At 35.1% G+C, this 19,118-nt stretch overlaps 1 protein-coding gene across 1 annotated transcript in view; it reads right to left on the reverse strand.

Annotated features, from left to right (window-relative positions):
• CCDC178 (coiled-coil domain containing 178) overlaps positions 1 to 19,118 on the reverse strand; it is a 343,537-nt gene that overhangs the window by 120,601 nt on the left and 203,818 nt on the right. The window contains 1 exon segment of the mRNA XM_034642198.1: positions 5,590 to 5,739. Coding sequence (XP_034498089.1) covers positions 5,590 to 5,739 — 150 coding nt within the window.

The raw sequence follows: 19,118 nt of genomic DNA on the forward strand, positions 1-19,118 counted from the left end.
CAGGTGTGATAACCAAAAATGTCTCCAGGCATTGCCAGATATCCATAAATCTTGAGATCACTTTTTACTAGGAGAGCAATTTACTGGAGAGAGGAAGTGCTCACACAGAGATGAGCGTTCACGGGGTCTTTCGAGCAGATACTCACAACACCTGAGCTCACCACAACAGCAACAGGAGGTGGCTGTGAAATTATTACAGGAGTACAGTACATACGCAGTTAATTTCATGAAGTTGTGAGGTAATACTTCATCTTTTTGTTTGTTCACAATTCTCTAGGCTGCGAATATTGCTATGTATGGTCTGTAAGTCTGTGTACATAAGTTTCGGTGAATTTTAACTTTTTAAAATAGGTTTGTGTATATTTTATTGGACTAAATGATAAAATAGACTAGTACATACGTATATTTTATGCATTCATGACATATGTAGCTTTTCCTTAATTTTTTGGATATATTGAGGCTACATGGGTCATCCGTGAGTTTTTTCAAATCGTCACAAATCTCAAAAAATGTTTTTCATATATTATATATGAAAGTCTACGTGTAAGTAGTCCCATGCAATTCAAACCAGTGTTGTTCAGTGGTCGACTACATATATGAAAATCGACAATGAGTGTCTTTGATGTATCAGGGATCCTCTCCCCCCACTCCAGAAATCACTTCCAAGCTTTCACTAAAGTTAAAAAGCTCCTTCCTGCTGTGCATCTCCACTAGATCACCTTCTCAAAATTGCTTAAAAGATACATAAATCTAAAATTCACTTGAAACTGGTTATAGACTGAAGAACTGGTTTGATTTAAGCCAAGCTGACCTTTCTAAAGTATTAGCCAGAAATAAACACTTAAGTTTTGGTGTTTTTCACACAGAGTTTGGACAACAGAAGGGAGACTCATTGGGATAGAACAATAGATGACCAGCCATCTACTCCTGTGTAGGATCACAAAAGCTCTTCAGAGATCTCTTGAGAGTTCTTCAGGGAAAAGGGCCAAGAGAAATTTAATGCAAGCTTATCAGTCTATAAAGTGCAGCAACTCCTTTTGAACAAGTGTGTGTGTGTGCGTGTGTGTGTGCATGTGTGTGCGTGTGGCAAAACTATTTAAGAGTTATGATTTTCCTAGCAAAGAAATGAATTTCCATCTACACTGAAACAAGCACTCAAAAATCACTACTTGAAGCCTAATTTTAATACATGCAAGATAACAAGCAATATAAAGTACTTACGAAAAAGAGAACTAAAACCGCTTTCACATTTTTTTAGGAAAATAATTTTGTTTATTGCTAGAATTGACTTTGACTCCTCATCAAATCAATGTAAAGTGAGTATTATAGGAAACCCATGTTTGAAAACTGAAAAAGGAAAGAAAAACATGCCAATGAAGTCTATGGATGATACAATCTTTTGGGGAATTTAAAATGGAAACTTCATCTATTGAGATCTAGATGATGCAGATTAGACAGCAAAAATTCATGATTCTTCCATTGGTGGGCTAAGGGAGCATACTGTTGCACTCTGATTCTATGCTCTAGTCTAGAAAAGAATCCCTTCATTTCTGGGAATCACAGTATTCAGCATGGAAGCTGAGTTGAGGTGGCATATTCCTGTGCCTTTAATTGTATCAAAACAATGGATGTCAGTACGCTTGATGATTAACAATTTATTTCAATAACTGAATGAATGAATGAATAGTGTTTGAATTCTGTGAGACCCAGAAGTATCGCCTAGAGCTCCAAAGTAGTCCTCTGATTTATGTCCCTACATGATTCCTTAATAAGCTCAGGTTGCTTTAAAAAGATGCTCCAATCTGAGCATATCCACTGCAGTCACTCTTACTACTTTTCAACTACTGGTTCACTCAAACCTTCAAAAAATATCACAGCACATGCTCATTTTACAGCTGGTTGGAGGGAATATTTGAACATAAGTTAAGACAACTGTGTCCTAGGCCAACTTTTTTCCTAATTAACTGTGTGTGTGGTAGGTCACTGGGCCACTCTGGCCCTACGGTTCCTCAGTTTTGAAATTATCTTTTATTTTACTTTTTATTTTTTATTGTGTGTGTGTGTGTGAAATAATCTTTTAATTTTAAAGAGATGGGTAAAATTTCTAAAGGCATTTCCAGTTCAAAAATTTTACAATTTTAGGATTGCAAAACTTATTTATAATCTGTACGAAAATTAAATAATTTCTAATTAAATAGGTGGTAGTCGTTCCCCACAAGAAAATCATCATTGAAAAAGTGGCTTCAATGAGATGAAATTATAAAAACAACTAGTGAATCAAAGACTCTGTTTCAGTTGGACACTATCGGCATAATGCATGACTGATTTGGTTTTTACATGCTTTATAAAGCCTGATGAGACCGTTTAGGATTGTTTAATAATATTATAGTACAGGGGGAGTGTCACGGTTATGAAATGGATTGGATTTTTAAAAATCCTGTGTTCGAGTCCTATCTCAGTCAGTTCCCTCTACTTGCATGACCTTGTGACATGCTCAGTCTCAGTTCCATATCTTAAACTAGAGATTATTACAATAATAATAAAAAATTTTAGAGGATTACTAATGGACATTACAAAGATAATACTTGCAAACTGCTTGGCACAGACACCAGGTCCCTATAAGTGCTTGTTAAGTGCTGACTGATTCTGTAATAATTTGTATTCCCTTAGTTTGAAAGTCCTGAGAACTGGAGTAGGCAAAGGTTAAGCTTCACAAGTGGTTTACAAAAGAATTAAAGACATATTTTAATCAGTTTCAAAAGGGATCATGTTTTCAGCCAACAGAACACATCGTTTGTATGCTTGTAGCTTACCTTTCTTTGCAGACTTGAAGAATTTGAGACAGCAATTAAAACAAACCTGATTTTATCAATATATTCATGGATTTTTTAAAAAATGAAAAACATTTTTGAAATCTTTTCAAGAAAATGATGAAAATGTCCATTTTACATAGAGTACAACCTGTTTTTCAGATACTTTTCTTTTATTCCCCTTTAGTGTTATTTTAAATTTTGAGGTATGAAAAGTTTTAGATTAGATTCTATTCCATCATTACCCATGAACAGGGAAGATAGGAATTTTGTACAATCATTTTTGTTTGTTTCTGATTTTTAAAGGGGAAAATATTCGTAACTGCAAAAACCTGAAGCACAGGAAAGTACCGAGAAACATGTGCAAAGGAAGGAGACATAACTTCATCAAGAGTAATAGTATAGCGCTCTAACATTTGAACCATCTGTATATAAAATTGTGTCAAGGAAAGGGACATTATTTTTTATATTTAACTTGTTTTATTCCTCCATTAACCTTTTTTTGCGACTCTTGGCCTAAAAACACAAAGAAGAACGAGATTTGTGGAAGAACGAGATTTGTGTGGAGAGAATAATACTCCAAAACAAGCACAAAAATCAAAATGTAATTATTTACCAGCCAAAAGGAATCTATGCTCAGAAGCAATGAAGTTATAAAACAGGAAAACAGGAAAATAATACACAAAATTCCTTAAGGTGAGATCCACTTTATATGACAAGGGAATTAAACAAGGGAATCAGAGTTTGAACCGTGCTTTTGTGTACCCAAAACTAAACTGGTCAAAGGACTAAAACATACATATATATATAATATGGAAAATGCTGCAATATCAAAGAAATGGACTAAAATATTAAAGGGTTTTTTTTTTCAGTTTTGATGGCCAAATTCCATCCTGTAAGCAGTGCATTAGACGCTAATGACATACGATTTCTCACTGACAGATTTAACAGCATCAATAAGGCCTCTCTGTCCATTGCAGCAAATTGATCCTACATGACACTGACAAGGGCAGTCTGCACTTAATGACCTCCATCGCTGAAGGATGGAAATGAAAAATGATTGGAAGTACAAATAAATCTTTGAAAGTTTCCCTGAAACAGGTGTGCTAAAAGTGATTCGTTTGAGGGATCATCACAAATATAAACTCAATCTCCTAGCATACCTCACTGTCTGTTCATACCAGGGTCTCACTTCTCGAATCCTGAATCATGATTTGCTTTAATTCCAACATCGAGACAATTTTATTCTTACTATGGAAATACGGTGTTATGGATCTCTCTTAAAGGCATGAGTTCCTTGCTATTTATGCAGGTATCTATTTATCATTTGTCACCAAAGGATTCTATATAAACTGATAACAAGTATACATAAAATTTATTTTTGTTTCCCTCCTGGTTGGAGAAGGAAATACAGTATAGCCATTGATTATTTTCTCCTCCTCAATTATCAGGAACAAATAGAACATGTTTAACCTCAGTAACAATGTCAAATGCATGAAGTGATTCGTCAAATGTTCCACTGATGTCCTTTCTTTGAATCCTGCACATAGTTTGAGGACACTAAGATTTTGGTGTATAGTTATATTATCAATTCTTTCCCAAACACATTTATTTCTTAATTTATCTTCATCTTGCTACTAATTTTTAAGAGAGAAATACATACTTTTTCTTTCAATGTATTCAGAAACTTCAACTCACACGAGAGCAGATGGATGGGAAACACAAGGGAGTTTACAATAAGCATACCAGACGAATGTAATAGTTACAGTTGCATAGTATCCTTTTATTTTCAAAATAACTATGGATGTCTCCTTTTTATTCCTTATCAGTTTTCCTCTGAGGTAATCTTATTTTACAGATGAGAAAACGGAGGTCAGAAAGGATCAATAATTTGCCAAGATCACTGAGCTAGTAAGTGGTAGAGATTGCACTCAAATCCCGGCCTTCTGTCTTCCCAATATTCCACAATAAGGAGGGATAAGTACAGTACTGGAATTTTAAACCACTAATTTATAGTAGAGTAGTATGGGTGACAACAATAGGAGAAAGCATTCATTAGCTGTCTACTGGTTCTTAGGACTAGACAAATTGCTAAAAAATAATCATGCTTCCATATTTTGAAATTTAGATGGGGGGAAGAGACAAAAATTCAAAGGGAGATGATTATTCTTGCCAATGAGTATCTGGGGAAGAATACAGAGGAAGTGGCTATATCTTAATACAAGTAATGGAGATTTGCTTTCCTTTTTCATTTCTGGCCTACTATGTGTTTTACTTTTGTAGTTTATTACAGAAGATTTTACAAAATATATGAGGAATTTCTACTGATTTCCAGTAACTACAGAGGGTCAACTATTCTCCAAGTTTCTAATTAAGACTCATATTTGTTAAGAAAATAGACACCAACATTTGAAGCCCATACAATATGATGAAGATTTTGAGGCGTATCGTGAAAAGTTACCTATAGATAAAAATGAAATTTGAAGTCTATGATAATATATCTAAGTCTATAAACTCCAAAAATTTAGTATTCCAGATCATAATAAAGCAAATTAGTATAAAATGCTGGATTAGACACTAGGTTTCTTCATTTCTCAAATATCTATTCAAAACTGAGTTTCAAAGTTGATAAAAACATACAACTCTACAAGAAGAAAACATGCCATTTGGCTGCAAATAAAAGACCACCATCGATTGGAGAGCCCATGACTGCCCACTTGTTACTTTTTGTAATACATATGTCAAGTAAATCATTATTTAAAGAAATTAGAAAACCTACCTGTTTCTTATCTCGAATTGAAGCATCAAGTGATAACTGTCTATCATATAGATTGAAATAATTGTCCTTTTCCATTAAGAAAGTATTCTGTAATTTTTGATATTCTTGAGCTAAACGTAGATTTTCTTCTAGAGAATCATCTTGTATTTTCTAGAAGATAAATATATAATTAAAGTCATTTTAATTTCCTTGATTTTTTCAACATCATTTGAATTATCTACAAATATTATATTACATATTGTAGAAAAATAATAAAGTCAAAAATTGCTTCCTCTGATATCGATATCCTCCTTGGATTTAATAATTTTCCTTCTCGATGCTCTTATATCTTTTCTTTCTTTTTTGAACACTGATTTACCAGAGTCTCTCTGACTTTTGTTCTCTCTCCTTCCCAGACTTCCCCCCACAGTGCCTTGGGAAGTACTCAGTCCCGAAATGCTCCACTCGGCTTCCTAGGAGGCTTCTTCCAGTTTACTACCCCCTTTTCCTTTCCCCAAACCTCAATGCTCAAATAGGTGCAAGGCATTTGGAAGCTTAGAATCCTATTTCCAAGAGGTTCAGAGTGGTAGCACTCACTGAAAACATAGAGAGTTAAAGGGTGAAAGACAAAGACAAGGAACTCAACATTTAGAAGTGTCACGAGAGAGCCATTATTTGATCCTACTACACTTTAGCTATGTTAAAGGTTAAATCTGTGAGCAGTTGAGAACTTTATAACACCCCCTCATGACTAAATAAATATATGTTAAATCTAATACAAAACTGTTAGAATATAACTTTTGTAATATTACCAACTGGCAAATTAGGAGCTACCTATCATTTTTAATTAGATGTGTGAATTCGGTCTAGATGTTGATTCTTTTTAATGTTTGTAGCACATACAGTTTTCTCTGGTGTTTTAAAAAATACAGAATTTATCAACAGCCTTAAATATTTTCAAACCTGTTAATCTAGTAGTTCATTTTATGGAAATTTATTCTAAGCAAAAAGCTTTATTCACTAAAACTTTATTTATAGTAGCAAAAAGTTTGCAAAACACATAAATGTGGATTAATCATGATGATGATAATGGTGATTAAATAATTAGATACCAAAATAACCATTGTGAAGCAATTAAAAATGTTTCTTTGTGAAAACAGCCTTCACATCAAACCTTTAGTATAACTTGTTTAAAAATATATTGCAGTATGAGAATGTGCATAGACGAAATGTAATTCAGCAGAAAATTGCCTGTACAAATATTTCTGTATTTACACACTTGAAGATTTATTAAGGTCAACAAACATATTTCTCATGAAAGCCTGGTATCCATATTGATCCCTAATGATGAATACTATGTCACAGCTGCTCTTCAAAAAGCCAAAATGATGAACTGAGAACCATTTTAAATGTCCTTGTCCTAATTCTGGCATAGTAATTTCAAACTTTAGAAACTTTAATGTAATAAACTTACCTAAAATCACACAGAATGATCTTCTGGTAGGAGGACCAAGTATCTATGAGTATTTTACCTCGGTGGGGATACTTTTGAAAAAAAATGGTTACAGTTCTTTTTGGTATCTTAACACGTACTAAAATCTAAGCCTCAAGTGATTTAGTTGGATCTTTGATAAATGTTCTACTGAAGGTAGGAGGAGGAATCATTTTGAGCTTTTTTGTTTATTTGATTTAACATAAGGACAATCCTGATACCTGAGGTAATCTACTTCTCAATTACATTTTTTCAAGCCCTAGATGGCTACTATAAACATTGCGTTTGAGAGGAGTGGTAGAAAAGTTGTGGGATTTGCATTAACCTATTTATTTAATGGAACTTCAGTGAGGATATATTTGGTACTTTATGGTTTGCTCACTGGGTAAAATGCAGTTTTATTTCCAAATACATATACCTTCAATTTCTGTATGACACCAGTTCTTACTGCTTTGTATGCCACAATTAGATAGCAAGAAATTAAATTGTCCAGTTATGTCAATGAATCTTCAAAACATTGTTACATCAGTTATGATATTTTACATTATCATTTCTCAATAATGAATTTATAGAAGGATTTGCCAATTCACTATTCCTGAAAGTCAGCGACATTCAGATATGCGATGAAGTTTCAGGTTTATAAAAATTTTAAATAATGGGATTCTACTGACACTCTTTCAAAATGTTTTTTTATGCTTAACTGTGGTTCAACCATACAACTTTGAGTTGTTTAATTTTAACCAGTAGTATTATTACATGCAAATGAAACAAAGAGGGAATGATACTGGCGGAAATATGTTGAGGGGAAATAATGTTACCACTACTGGAGCTGAAAGAGCTTATAAAAGATTAACAGTAGAAGATATTTAACAAGGGCACAAAAGTTGGGGTCAGAAATATAATAAAAGGATAAGAAGAAAGAAGAAACTAATAAGAGAAGTAAGATGACTTTTATATGCTTCTAAATTCAAATCCAGCTGAATCTTATCAGTAGAATCTTTCTACTTAAGGTCTTGGCTAAATGTGAACTTGAAAAAATTTTCTTCCTAAAACCATTAAAGAAAAATTTGATTGCGATCTCTGCAGGTTAAAATAATTGTGGTCTGAGTAATAACTATAATATGCCAAGCTCTAGGATATAATGGTGAATCTCAAAAACTCATGGTGTTGTGGGAAAGATTTATATTAAAAATCATACAAATATATAATTAGAATGTAAAATTTATATTACTTGATATTATACTACTTGAGAGGTAAAGATTTGAAAAAGCATATAAAGAGCACTCGCACAATATGTTTTTGCCCTAAACGTCATTCTAAGGATATACCACATTGTCCAGCCTTAGCAAGAGTTTTTTCTCTGGGGGCATCATGGACTTCAAAAGGTATGTGAACCCCTTGAAACTATACATGGCATTTTTCTGGGGTTACCTAACTAGCCCATGATCCCCAAAGTACTGAGAAACCATACCTAAAGAAAGAACTGGCTTCTCCTTCTGTCACCAAAAATGCTGAAAACTGAAGGCAGACTGAGACCCCAAAATATACAAATGGTAGGCTTTCCATTTTCTTCTTCACTTGACCTTTCTTATTTTTTATTTTTTTAAATTTTTTTTTAAAGATTTTATTTATTTATTTGACAGAGATAGAGAGACAGCCAGCGAGAGAGGGAACACAAGCAGGGGGAGTAGGAGAGGAAGAAGCAGGCTCATAGCGGAGGAGCCTGATGTGGGGCTCGATCCCAGAACGCCGGGATCACGCCCTGTGCTGAAGGCAGACGCTTAACCACTGTGCCACCCAGGTGCCCCTGACCTTTCTTATTTTTTAAACCATGGATTTCATCTTGGACTTCTCCTTCATTTTCTCCATTTTCAGGTTATTTTTTCTCACTCTTTCCCTTCTCTTTCCCTCTCACACTGGGCAAATAAAGAATAGGTAATTATAATTAGAGAACTGGGTTCTTTTTGCACAAAACAGTAGGTCATCTATTTATGTTTCACCAGGTAACATAGAGACAAGAACTTAGAAATAGGGCTGAATTCCATACACAATGGAAAGAATTGAGACAATAGCAATGAGCTCAGTTGTTACATCATTATCCTCATTTTACAGATAGGGAAACAAAGGCAAGAAAAGTCAGGTAAGGCAAATTGTATTTTCCAAAAAAAAGGCAACAGAAATAATTTCATTCTACATGTTGTCCCAGAATCTTGTTACTTCCTATCAAGAAGCATAGTACATTTCTCTTTCCCTTGTACCTGGGTAGACTTGTAGTTTCACCAGCCAAAAGAATACGGTAGAAAGGATACTATGTGACTTTCCAGGCTAGTTTATTTTAAAAAGCTAGTTTTAAAGAAGACAATTTATTTAAAAACAAACAAACATATTGTTTCTGCCTGGCCCTCTCTTTGGGGACATTCATCATCAGAACCAGGTACCATATTATAAGGAATCCAGGCCCCATAGAGAAGTTATGTGTAGGTCTTCCAGCCAGGTGTCAGAAAGTATTTAGAAATAGCTATGTAGGTCAGGTGTCAGAGAACAGTCAGCATCATTCATGAATAAATGAGTCATTTGAAGATGATTCCAATCCTCAGTTTCTAAATCATCCAGCTGATGGTTCAGAAAGCGTGAGACAAGAGACAAGCAGGCTCTGCTGTGTCCTGTCCAAATTTCTGACACATAGAATCATGAGCCATAAAGTTTAGGGTATCTATTATGCAACCATGGCAACTGAAACACCCAGATATCTTGTGGAAGATTACACACATATTAAGTGGAGACTTGGGCTTTGCATCAAGGCAGACGGGCTCTAGATCCCATACTCTTCACCATCCAATATATTTCCTTTGTAAACATGAGCTAGCACGCAACACTACGCAGCACTATCTTTATAAAACCTAATGATATTAAACAATCAAATAACAGAATCACCTTGATCTGAGCCTACTTATACCAAGCAACTCTCTTGTCATAACCCGGCTAACACACAGCTTGTTGACATAGATAAAATGAGCTGCTGAAGGAAACTAGAACTTGGTCCCTTTGGAAGACACTTTATTTTGTAAGTCAATATGGGTATGTTGGTTATACATAATTAGTCTCTTGGTTTTTTGTTTGTTTGTTCATTTTGCTTTTGTTTTTGTTTGTTTGCTTGTTTTACCTACACAATTCCATATTCCATGATTTGATTAAGACTGATGCTGTCTCTGACGAGCCAAGTGCGTAAGCGCATAGACTTTTACAGCTGAGGCCTGCATAGTTCTGGACTATGGTTGATGCAACAATGCTACCCATTGACTCTGATGGAGGCCCAGCCAGATACACTTATCCTGGAGAAAGTCTAAACACATTTGAACCTTTTTTTTTTAATTTAAGATGGATTTATGGCAAAGGAGATTACGAGAAAGAAACTTGATCCAAATAGTCTAGAGAGACGCTTATGATTAAAGTATTTGCATTGTAGGGGTGCCTGGGTGGGTCAGTCATTAAGCAATTGCCTTCGGCTCAGGGTGTNCGATCCCATAACGCCAGGATCACGCCCTGAGCCGAAGGCAGACGCTTAACTGCTGTGCCACCCAGGTGCCCCTGAACCTTTTTTTTTTTAATTTAAGATGGATTTATGGCAAAGGAGATTACGAGAAAGAAACTTGATCCAAATAGTCTAGAGAGACGCTTATGATTAAAGTATTTGCATTGTAGGGGTGCCTGGGTGGGTCAGTCATTAAGCAATTGCCTTCGGCTCAGGGTGTGATCCCAGCGTTCTGGGATCGCGCCCCGCATCAGGTCCCTGCTCTGCTGGGAGCGCTTCTCCCTTTCCCACTCCCCCTGCTTGTGTTCCCTCTCTCGCTGGCTGTCTCTATCTCTGTCGAATAAATAAATAAAATCTTTTTTGAAAAAAAAGTATTTGCACTGTGCATATATATGTAGAAGACCTACATAGCTATTTCTAAATACTTTAGTGTTATTAAAATAGCCCTAGTGTCCATACCTAAATTTATGGTAATGTGTCATCTATACCCTCAGTCACTCTTAATACAGGCATTTGGATCCAGTTTGCTAGGTAGAGGGGCTATAATTACATATTGTAAAAGAGTTGTCATCTCTGACCCAGTTCTAATTCTAAGTGTCCCATCCTGATATGATTATGTGTGGCTGCCTCAGATGATCTTTTTTGATGATCTGTCATCTCTGGTTGTTGGTTATTAATAGTTTAGTGCAGACAGCTCCTTGCTCTTTATGCATCTTGCCAGGGCTTTGCTGGCTGTTAGTGCCACATATGTCCGTGTTCTTACACAGATTGCACCACACTCACTGGAGTCTCATGGTTGCAAAGGATTGACTTCCTGCCAGAACCACCAGAAAACAAAAGTTGCATTGTGGTATTTATTGATCAATTTACTCCAGAGTAGCCTCATGTTTAGCTTTTGTCCATTCAATCATTTGTTTAGCAAACCCTTAATAAGTTTATTCTCTGCATCCTGCTCCATGGCTCCCCAAGGATTAATAAGAATAGAATGTGACCCTTTTCACCAGGGATTAGAGGCCAGAGTAGGAGGAGGCAGAAGTGTAAACGAGCCTATTTGAGGTATTTCTTGAAATAACTGTAATCAATTCTACCACGTGGAATTGATTCTACTAGATGGGGGAGCGGGTCAGAAAAGGCCTCGTAGAAAAAATAATCAGTGATTTGAATCTTAGAACAGTCTTTTATTTGGCAGGGATCAAAACTCTCCTGCTACATGGGTCGATATATATTTGAGCAAAGTTGGGTGAGTCAGTCGAGAGGAATGTTTTTATGGCCCCTTTAGGACTATTAGATGGTTGTTACCTATGACTTGCGAATTAGGCTTTCATGGATTGTGTTAAATGTTTCATTATCTCTAGGCTTTAAAATATTACTATGCAAACAATGCAAAGTACCCATATATTTAGTATCCCACTGAGGCAAAGCATCATAAATAATGCTCCATTCCAAGCACCAATGTTTCAGTAGCACGTGATCTTGTACATATGCTCATGCATTAAACCACTGATATCATACTATTAAAACCCCACAGATGCCTTTGGCACATCTCTGCCAGTTTAGGGCACTGAATTGGTAGTTTTGAACACAGTGATGCTTTGATATTATTAAAGGAGGCAACTACACTGAGATTGATTCATGGAATGTGCAGGGGATGGACTTTAGAATAAAGGAGACCTAGAGGCTTGAAGTCTCTTTGTGAACATTGTCACTTCAAAAAGCAGTCCCTTTGATTCATGGGAATTAGTGTGGTGAACACAAATGCTTAAAATACATGCCAAGTCTCTAACAATATAACAGACATGGAGAAAGCATATACTTTATCAGGTGCATCACCTACTGTGTGCATAGAGGCATTATTGTATTGCTGTTCCCTTAAAATCTATACACCAATTACTACAGAAAATGAGAGTTCTCCCCAGTGTTTCCAAGAAGGAAGTCTGTAAGAATGATATGTGTCGATACCCTGAAGCCTCAAAGGAGCAAATAACTGTTCTAACTCTCCCAGGACCCACTTTCTTGTCTGTGCTGCCATGGAAACCAGTCTCTTGTCCAACATGAGTTCTCTGATAATTAGTCTTGAACATTCTTGATTTTTAAATGAACAAATCAGTCCTCTGCATCAAGGTTGTTACATGCCTCAGACTCTATATATTATCATGTTTGACAAAATGCTCTCTATTCACTAATTTATTCAAAATGCTTACTGAGCAACTGGTACACACAAAGCCCTATTGGAAGACACTATGAGAAATCAAAAAGCACCTGTTCCTGCCAGAGTCCAGGGGGATGCTTTTTTAGTTACCCCACTCCAGCACCCCCACACATGACTACATACATATATGACAACATACAGGACTCTTTATCTTAGCTCTCTGATGGGGTTACAAATGTAGCTGCTGTCAATTTACTCATAAAGTTTATCAATGGATACTATGGCACTGACTCTTAAAGAATTCAGAAGTATCCACTGAGTATCCATTGAATATTAATACTCTATATTAACTCTGCTTGTTCCTTATTATTTTTAGATGCTGTTCATTATACATACTTGATCAGAATTATTGATACTAGCATGAAAAAATACACAATTTTAGGGCTGAAGAAGCTTGCAGTCAGATAAGGGAACTGAGGCATTCACAAAGCTAACTACATCAGAATACATCATACATGAAGAAGGGGATAAAAGACATATCCAAATAATGATAGTGTTCCATGAGAGATCAGTTCCAGTGAAAGTGATGAGCAAAGTTCCAGGAAGAGTCATTTTTTAAAAACAGATTCTGAATATATTTCTTATACAGGCTCCTGTCTGTGTTATCAGCAGGGAAAATCTGTCCTAGAGCCACAGATGCTTGTTATATATTAAAAATCACATGACTAATGTGGGTGTACATTAAAAAAGGAATATTTTTCTCCATTCTGACTGTAGCGTTTCTCCTATAACTACCCAATGTCTTTAAGAAATGCTTTAAATTTCTATCTGACCAGTTTTCTTCAATATAATGCATGCCCCTCAAAGTATCCAATATAAGTGATCAGAGAAACAAATTATGTAATAAGAAAAAGAGGGTAAAAATTGGTGTCACATAATCTACATACCCCAGTGAATTTTTTCAAGGTAAAATACATGATTTAAACAATTATATTACATGCATGTCCTCTGTAAATGATAAACCACAGTAATAATAATTCCTATAAATTTACTACTTATTAAGTAAACTTTAAATTTTAACCTTGAGTTAAATAGTGTGTCCTCTATTATTAAGATTGTTAAACAGAAACATATTTGTATATTACTTCCTTGTTAAATATTTCTGTGTATTTTTGTAATTTAATTATATTTCAATTTGTCATATTTTAAAATATATATTTAAAGTCTGCTACTCTTTTCACCACATCATGTGAAAGACTGAAAAATTTCCTTTTCGTATGCACCTCCTGATTTGAATAGTTTAAGATTTAGAAAGGTTTCCTATTTACTCACATTTTAATGATATACATTTCTACTTCACTGGTGGAAAAGGCTGATCAGTCACAGAAAGGTCAGTTAACACTAAATAGACCCTTTCTTTATGTAATTACAAAGAATAATATCTTTGTGCTGATGGCATTGCACATGGAGTGGGTGATGCAGAGAATTAATGTGCTGCCTTGTTGGCCCATGGGATAGAGATTCCAATACAATAACCACAACTTATTCTAATTATGCAGCTTTAAAAGGTCATCAGCAAAAAGAGTTAAGGAATTATCAACTAACTTTATCATAAAGTAATAATCCACTACATAAATGCAGAAACTGTAAGAGCAGTACCTAGAAACTTTATTACAAATGTGAGACTGATCTAAGAGGTTCAAGTATATACATTATAGCATAAATTAAGTAAATTCATTGAAAAATTAAAATATGTGATATTTTATAACTTCCTATTGCTGTTCAAGTAACCTGAATTCACCTTTTATTTGTAGCAAATGTTTAATTTTGAAAATGTTTATGTTTAAGGCCAATTTCATTGCCACATCCATGTTATATCAGAATTTAAATATTTCTTTTTAAAATCCACTTATAAAATCTTAATAAAATCCATTATAAAATAATGCACGCTGATTATATTATACACAAATAATAGAGAAGCACATGAAATAGAAAATTAAAGTCTCTCTTCACAACTATAGCCACAGTATTCGTTACAAGACTTTAAGGAACAGAAACTTTTCAAAAATCCTTACTTGTCAATGAGGAAATGGAGGCCAGGAAAATCAATTTCTTATCTAAGGGTCACACAGGAAGAGAACAGCATTAAGGCTAGAATACAATCTGATTTCAGCCTAATCTTGAATGTGAATTACAGGACCTTTAAGATTCTAGACTGATATGTGTGAATGCTCTAATTTTTGAATACTTTATAGAATTACATCACTCTTCCAAATAAACTGGATGCTTATAGAGAAAATAGTTTTCTGGAGTTATATATATATATATATATATATATATATATATATATATATTTATTTAATTTCTGTAATTTAAATATACATATTTAAAAATGCTTCAGTGTCTTTTCCTTGGGAATGTGGGGTCAGAAAACATTAGGCCCAATTTCAGAGGTGCCAAATATGAAAAGTAAATTATCTGCAGTCTAGTAAAATATCCTTATGGATAGAATTATTATTAATGCTTTTTCTCTTTTGCTCCTCTCAATTAGATATTCCCCTAACTGATAAATAAAAGATCATGAGCATCTCTAATCACCTGATGTTGTTATTCACATTGGAGCACTGTCTAAACCTTTGTGATAGATCTCAAGTAGAAATAGGATTAAAAATACCTAAGGCAATTTTCTCTAAATACTCTTCTTGAGATCCTTCTAGTCCCCAAAATAACTTAATCCCAATATGGAAAAAAAAACCACTTTCTAGAACAGGTTTCATCAAATTATGCCTTTCCAGCCAAATCTAGCCCACTGCCTGTTTTTGTGAATAAATGTTGCTGGAGCAGTATCACCTCATTCATTTACATATTGTCTATGATTGCTTTTCCTCTGTGGTGGCAGAGCTGAGTAACTGCAACAGAGATTGAGTGGACAACAAAGCCGAAAATATTCGCTATCTTTTCCTTTATACAAAAAGCTTGCTGACCCTTGCTCTAGACCCTTAATTAGTATATTAGTATCATGCAAAACAAAGTTCCAAATTAGATCTCTCATTCAAGATTGATTTTGGCCGTACATATACCTGCACAAAGAGAAAGACCGCTGAAAAGCATTTTGTTTTTCAAGCAAAGGCATATACTAAGGAGACATAGCCTATTAATAATTCAAAAATGTCTCCAACTCCTTTAAAATAATGAGATGCTTGTGAGCTTTTTAAGTGCTCTCAAAATGGACACAATAACTTTGCAGAGAGTTGTCAGAGCTGTTAAGATACCATAAATAATGCCTGAATGTATCTACCCCACACCTTCTTCAATTAAATGTGGTTCATGTAGGTCCTGTATGATAAGAAGCCAGAGGTCTATGCATTTTTCTACTACAATTTCTGATTCGGGGATCCATAATTAACTTTATGTTGCTAAGTTAAATTTTGCAGGTGACATAGATGTACATTCAATTGCAGAATGGCTAAGTAAAATGTGGTGGTCACCTACCATGAAAGACTATAAAGTGATTAGAAGAAATGCACTAGTTATATATTATAGTAACACAGGATGATCTTTAAAATATAGTATTGAGTACACAGGACAGAAACAGAATGATAAATATTGCATAATTCAGCATATGAGAAAAAGAACCAGTGAGAATTGGAAAGAAACAATAACTAGGAATTAAAGGTATGGGGAGGCAAAATAAATGAAAATGGGAAGATACATAGGTTCTCTGCAGTCAGCAATGACACCATTCTCTCTTAAAATGATTAAATGGATGGGTTCCTAGATCTTGCATATTTTTTCAGGTTTAATGCAACATTAGGTCCCCCAGGGCCACAACCCTAAGATTTATTCTGAATATCAACTAGTCATGGTCAGAGCAAATGAAGGCATAAAGAAATCTGTCATAATAATTATTAACCAAATTTAAGGTTATTTCCCTCTATGTCTTCTTTTTCTCTCATCTTTTGTTTTTCTTCAACTTATTTCCTTTTTTTAAAATTTCCTCTTTTCTTCCTTTTGTTTCATCTTCGTTAAGTTTGCCAAGCATGAATCCATTCAACTGAATTCCCCTTCCCTTCCCATCATTTCCTCAACCCATTGTTCCTTCCAAGTCACTTCTTTCCACGTTATGGCATAGAAATAGAAGTGTCTTGAAGAATGAAAAACATTTGGGATATAATGAGTGGCCCATGCATGTTTTTTTTCCAGATTATAAGACACTTCATGGAATTCCAATACAATGAAAAAAAGGTGAGATGTATCTTGTGCAATTCACTTGATGGCTTCTTTTTGAAGCTGGCAAGCTATTAATTTGGATAGTGGTGGTGAAAAATGAATGAAACTGACAATGTTTGGTCTTTCTGGAAAGGCTGTTAGAGATAGTTGATGTTTCTGCATCAATATGCCATGTCAGCCTAGCAGGAAGGCACAAGAGTAGCAATTAGTTTGCTTAAGTATAGGACAAATGAGACACATAAGTAGTTTTATATGTTTAATCTATTCAAAGATATGAAGAAAGCCAGAGAATGAAAAAATGTAGACTCTCCTTAGAAGGGAAGCAGGACACAAAAGCAATAAACCTGGCATTTATAATGTTATTGGGAAGTAATTCCTAATTCATTGATAGCAAGTACTACATATATGTATTAATACATGGTGAAATGTGTAAAGATTAGCGTTTTCAACTTTTCTTAGAAAACTGGCACTGGGTAAGGCCCAGTCAATACTATACTACTGTACTATGTATAGCTCTGTCACTGCAATCACCATTATTTTAGTTAATATCTTTGTATTAATTTCCTCTCTTCTATAAACTTTTTGTGCCTTATTAATTTTTTGCCCCAGCTCACAGTAGTATCTCAGTAAACACTCTTGAATGAATCACTAGATGAATGAAACCGTATTATACTCATGCCCTGTTGACACAGGACAGAGGAAATGGGTGGGCAGAACATGAATAATTTTTTATTTTCTTTAAGGATCTACTCCTACCTAATGTTCTTAAATATGTGGACTTTTCAGAGTATTATAGTTGGATGGCATTTTACACGTTTTTTCATTCTGCAGAGAAACATTTCACAATTCATTTTTACAACATAAAAACATAAAAATTTACCCATTTACATTTTGACTGAGAAAAATAATAAGGTTTCCAGTTCTTTAAATCCTAGTTTGCAAAAGCATTTTACTGTATAATCTCTCTGTGTTGTATTCCAGTCTACTTGTAGGTTTTCCTTGGAAGACTAACAGAAATCTAAACTACCTGCTTTGCTGCCTTTATACACTTTGCTAAGCTGTGTTCTCACAACTCAGGAGATTAAAATGAAAAAAAAATAGTAAGACAGTTTCACAAAAAATAAGTTGATTTTTAAAAAATACAGAGGATCTTCTTGGTTGCAGATGGATATGAACATTTTAAAAGAAAATTTAAAAGTAATAAATAAGAGGGGCGCCCGGGTGGCTCAGTGGGTTAAGTGTCTGCCTACAGCTCAGGTCATGATCTCAGGGTCCTGGGATTGAGCCCCCAGGCTCCCTGCTCAGTGAGGAGTCTGCTTCTCCTTCTTCCTCTCCCCTCTTTCCCCCCACCCCGCACCCCACTCATGCACACACACGCGCGCGCTCTCTCTCTCAAATAAACTAATGAAATCTAAAACAAACGAAAGTAGTAAATAAGAATATAATAGCAGCATTCAAATTACTTATCCCAAAGATTTTTTTAACAAAGCAATAATAAATTTCCCATGTATTTCAATGACTTGATTATGGAGAAGTACTGTATGTTTTAAAGTGACACAACACTTAATACACTGCTCTCTCTTCAGATAAGCCAGGCAATGCTACTCAGTTTCATAGTTTTATCCTTTCTTTGTCCTACATTCCAAGTGCCATTCCTACCCCACACCCTTGCCAATGTCAGACCAACTTTCCTCCCTCGTAAACATTTCTTTCTTTCAATTTTTCCAGGAAGGAAGGAAAGGAAGGGAGGGAGGGTAGGAAGGAGGGAGGGAGGGAACAAGCAAGGAAGGAAGGAAGGAAGGAAAAGGGAGGGGAAGAAGGAAGGAAGGGAAGGGTGGGCAAGCCTCCTGGAATAAAATGCCATGTGCACTTCTGAAACATTCAATGTTACCCAGTTTTTACCTTTCTTTGATCTCAGAGCAATCATTAGCCTGGGCATAGCGCTCATGTGGAAATCAGTTCATTCATATGCCATCAGGTGCTGAAATCTGGACTCCCCAAATGAAGAAACCATGAGCTTAAATTTGAATAAAATGACATTCATGGAAGCTATCTGAAGTCTATGAAGGCCATTTATTCTTTCAGACATCTGTGATGAAGTCAGCCCCTCAGAAGTGTGTCCTTGGGGGATTCTTATGGATAACTAT

Source organism: Ailuropoda melanoleuca, chromosome 14 (assembly GCF_002007445.2).
Source record: "Ailuropoda melanoleuca isolate Jingjing chromosome 14, ASM200744v2, whole genome shotgun sequence".
In the NCBI taxonomy this organism is placed as follows: Eukaryota; Metazoa; Chordata; class Mammalia; order Carnivora; family Ursidae; genus Ailuropoda; species Ailuropoda melanoleuca.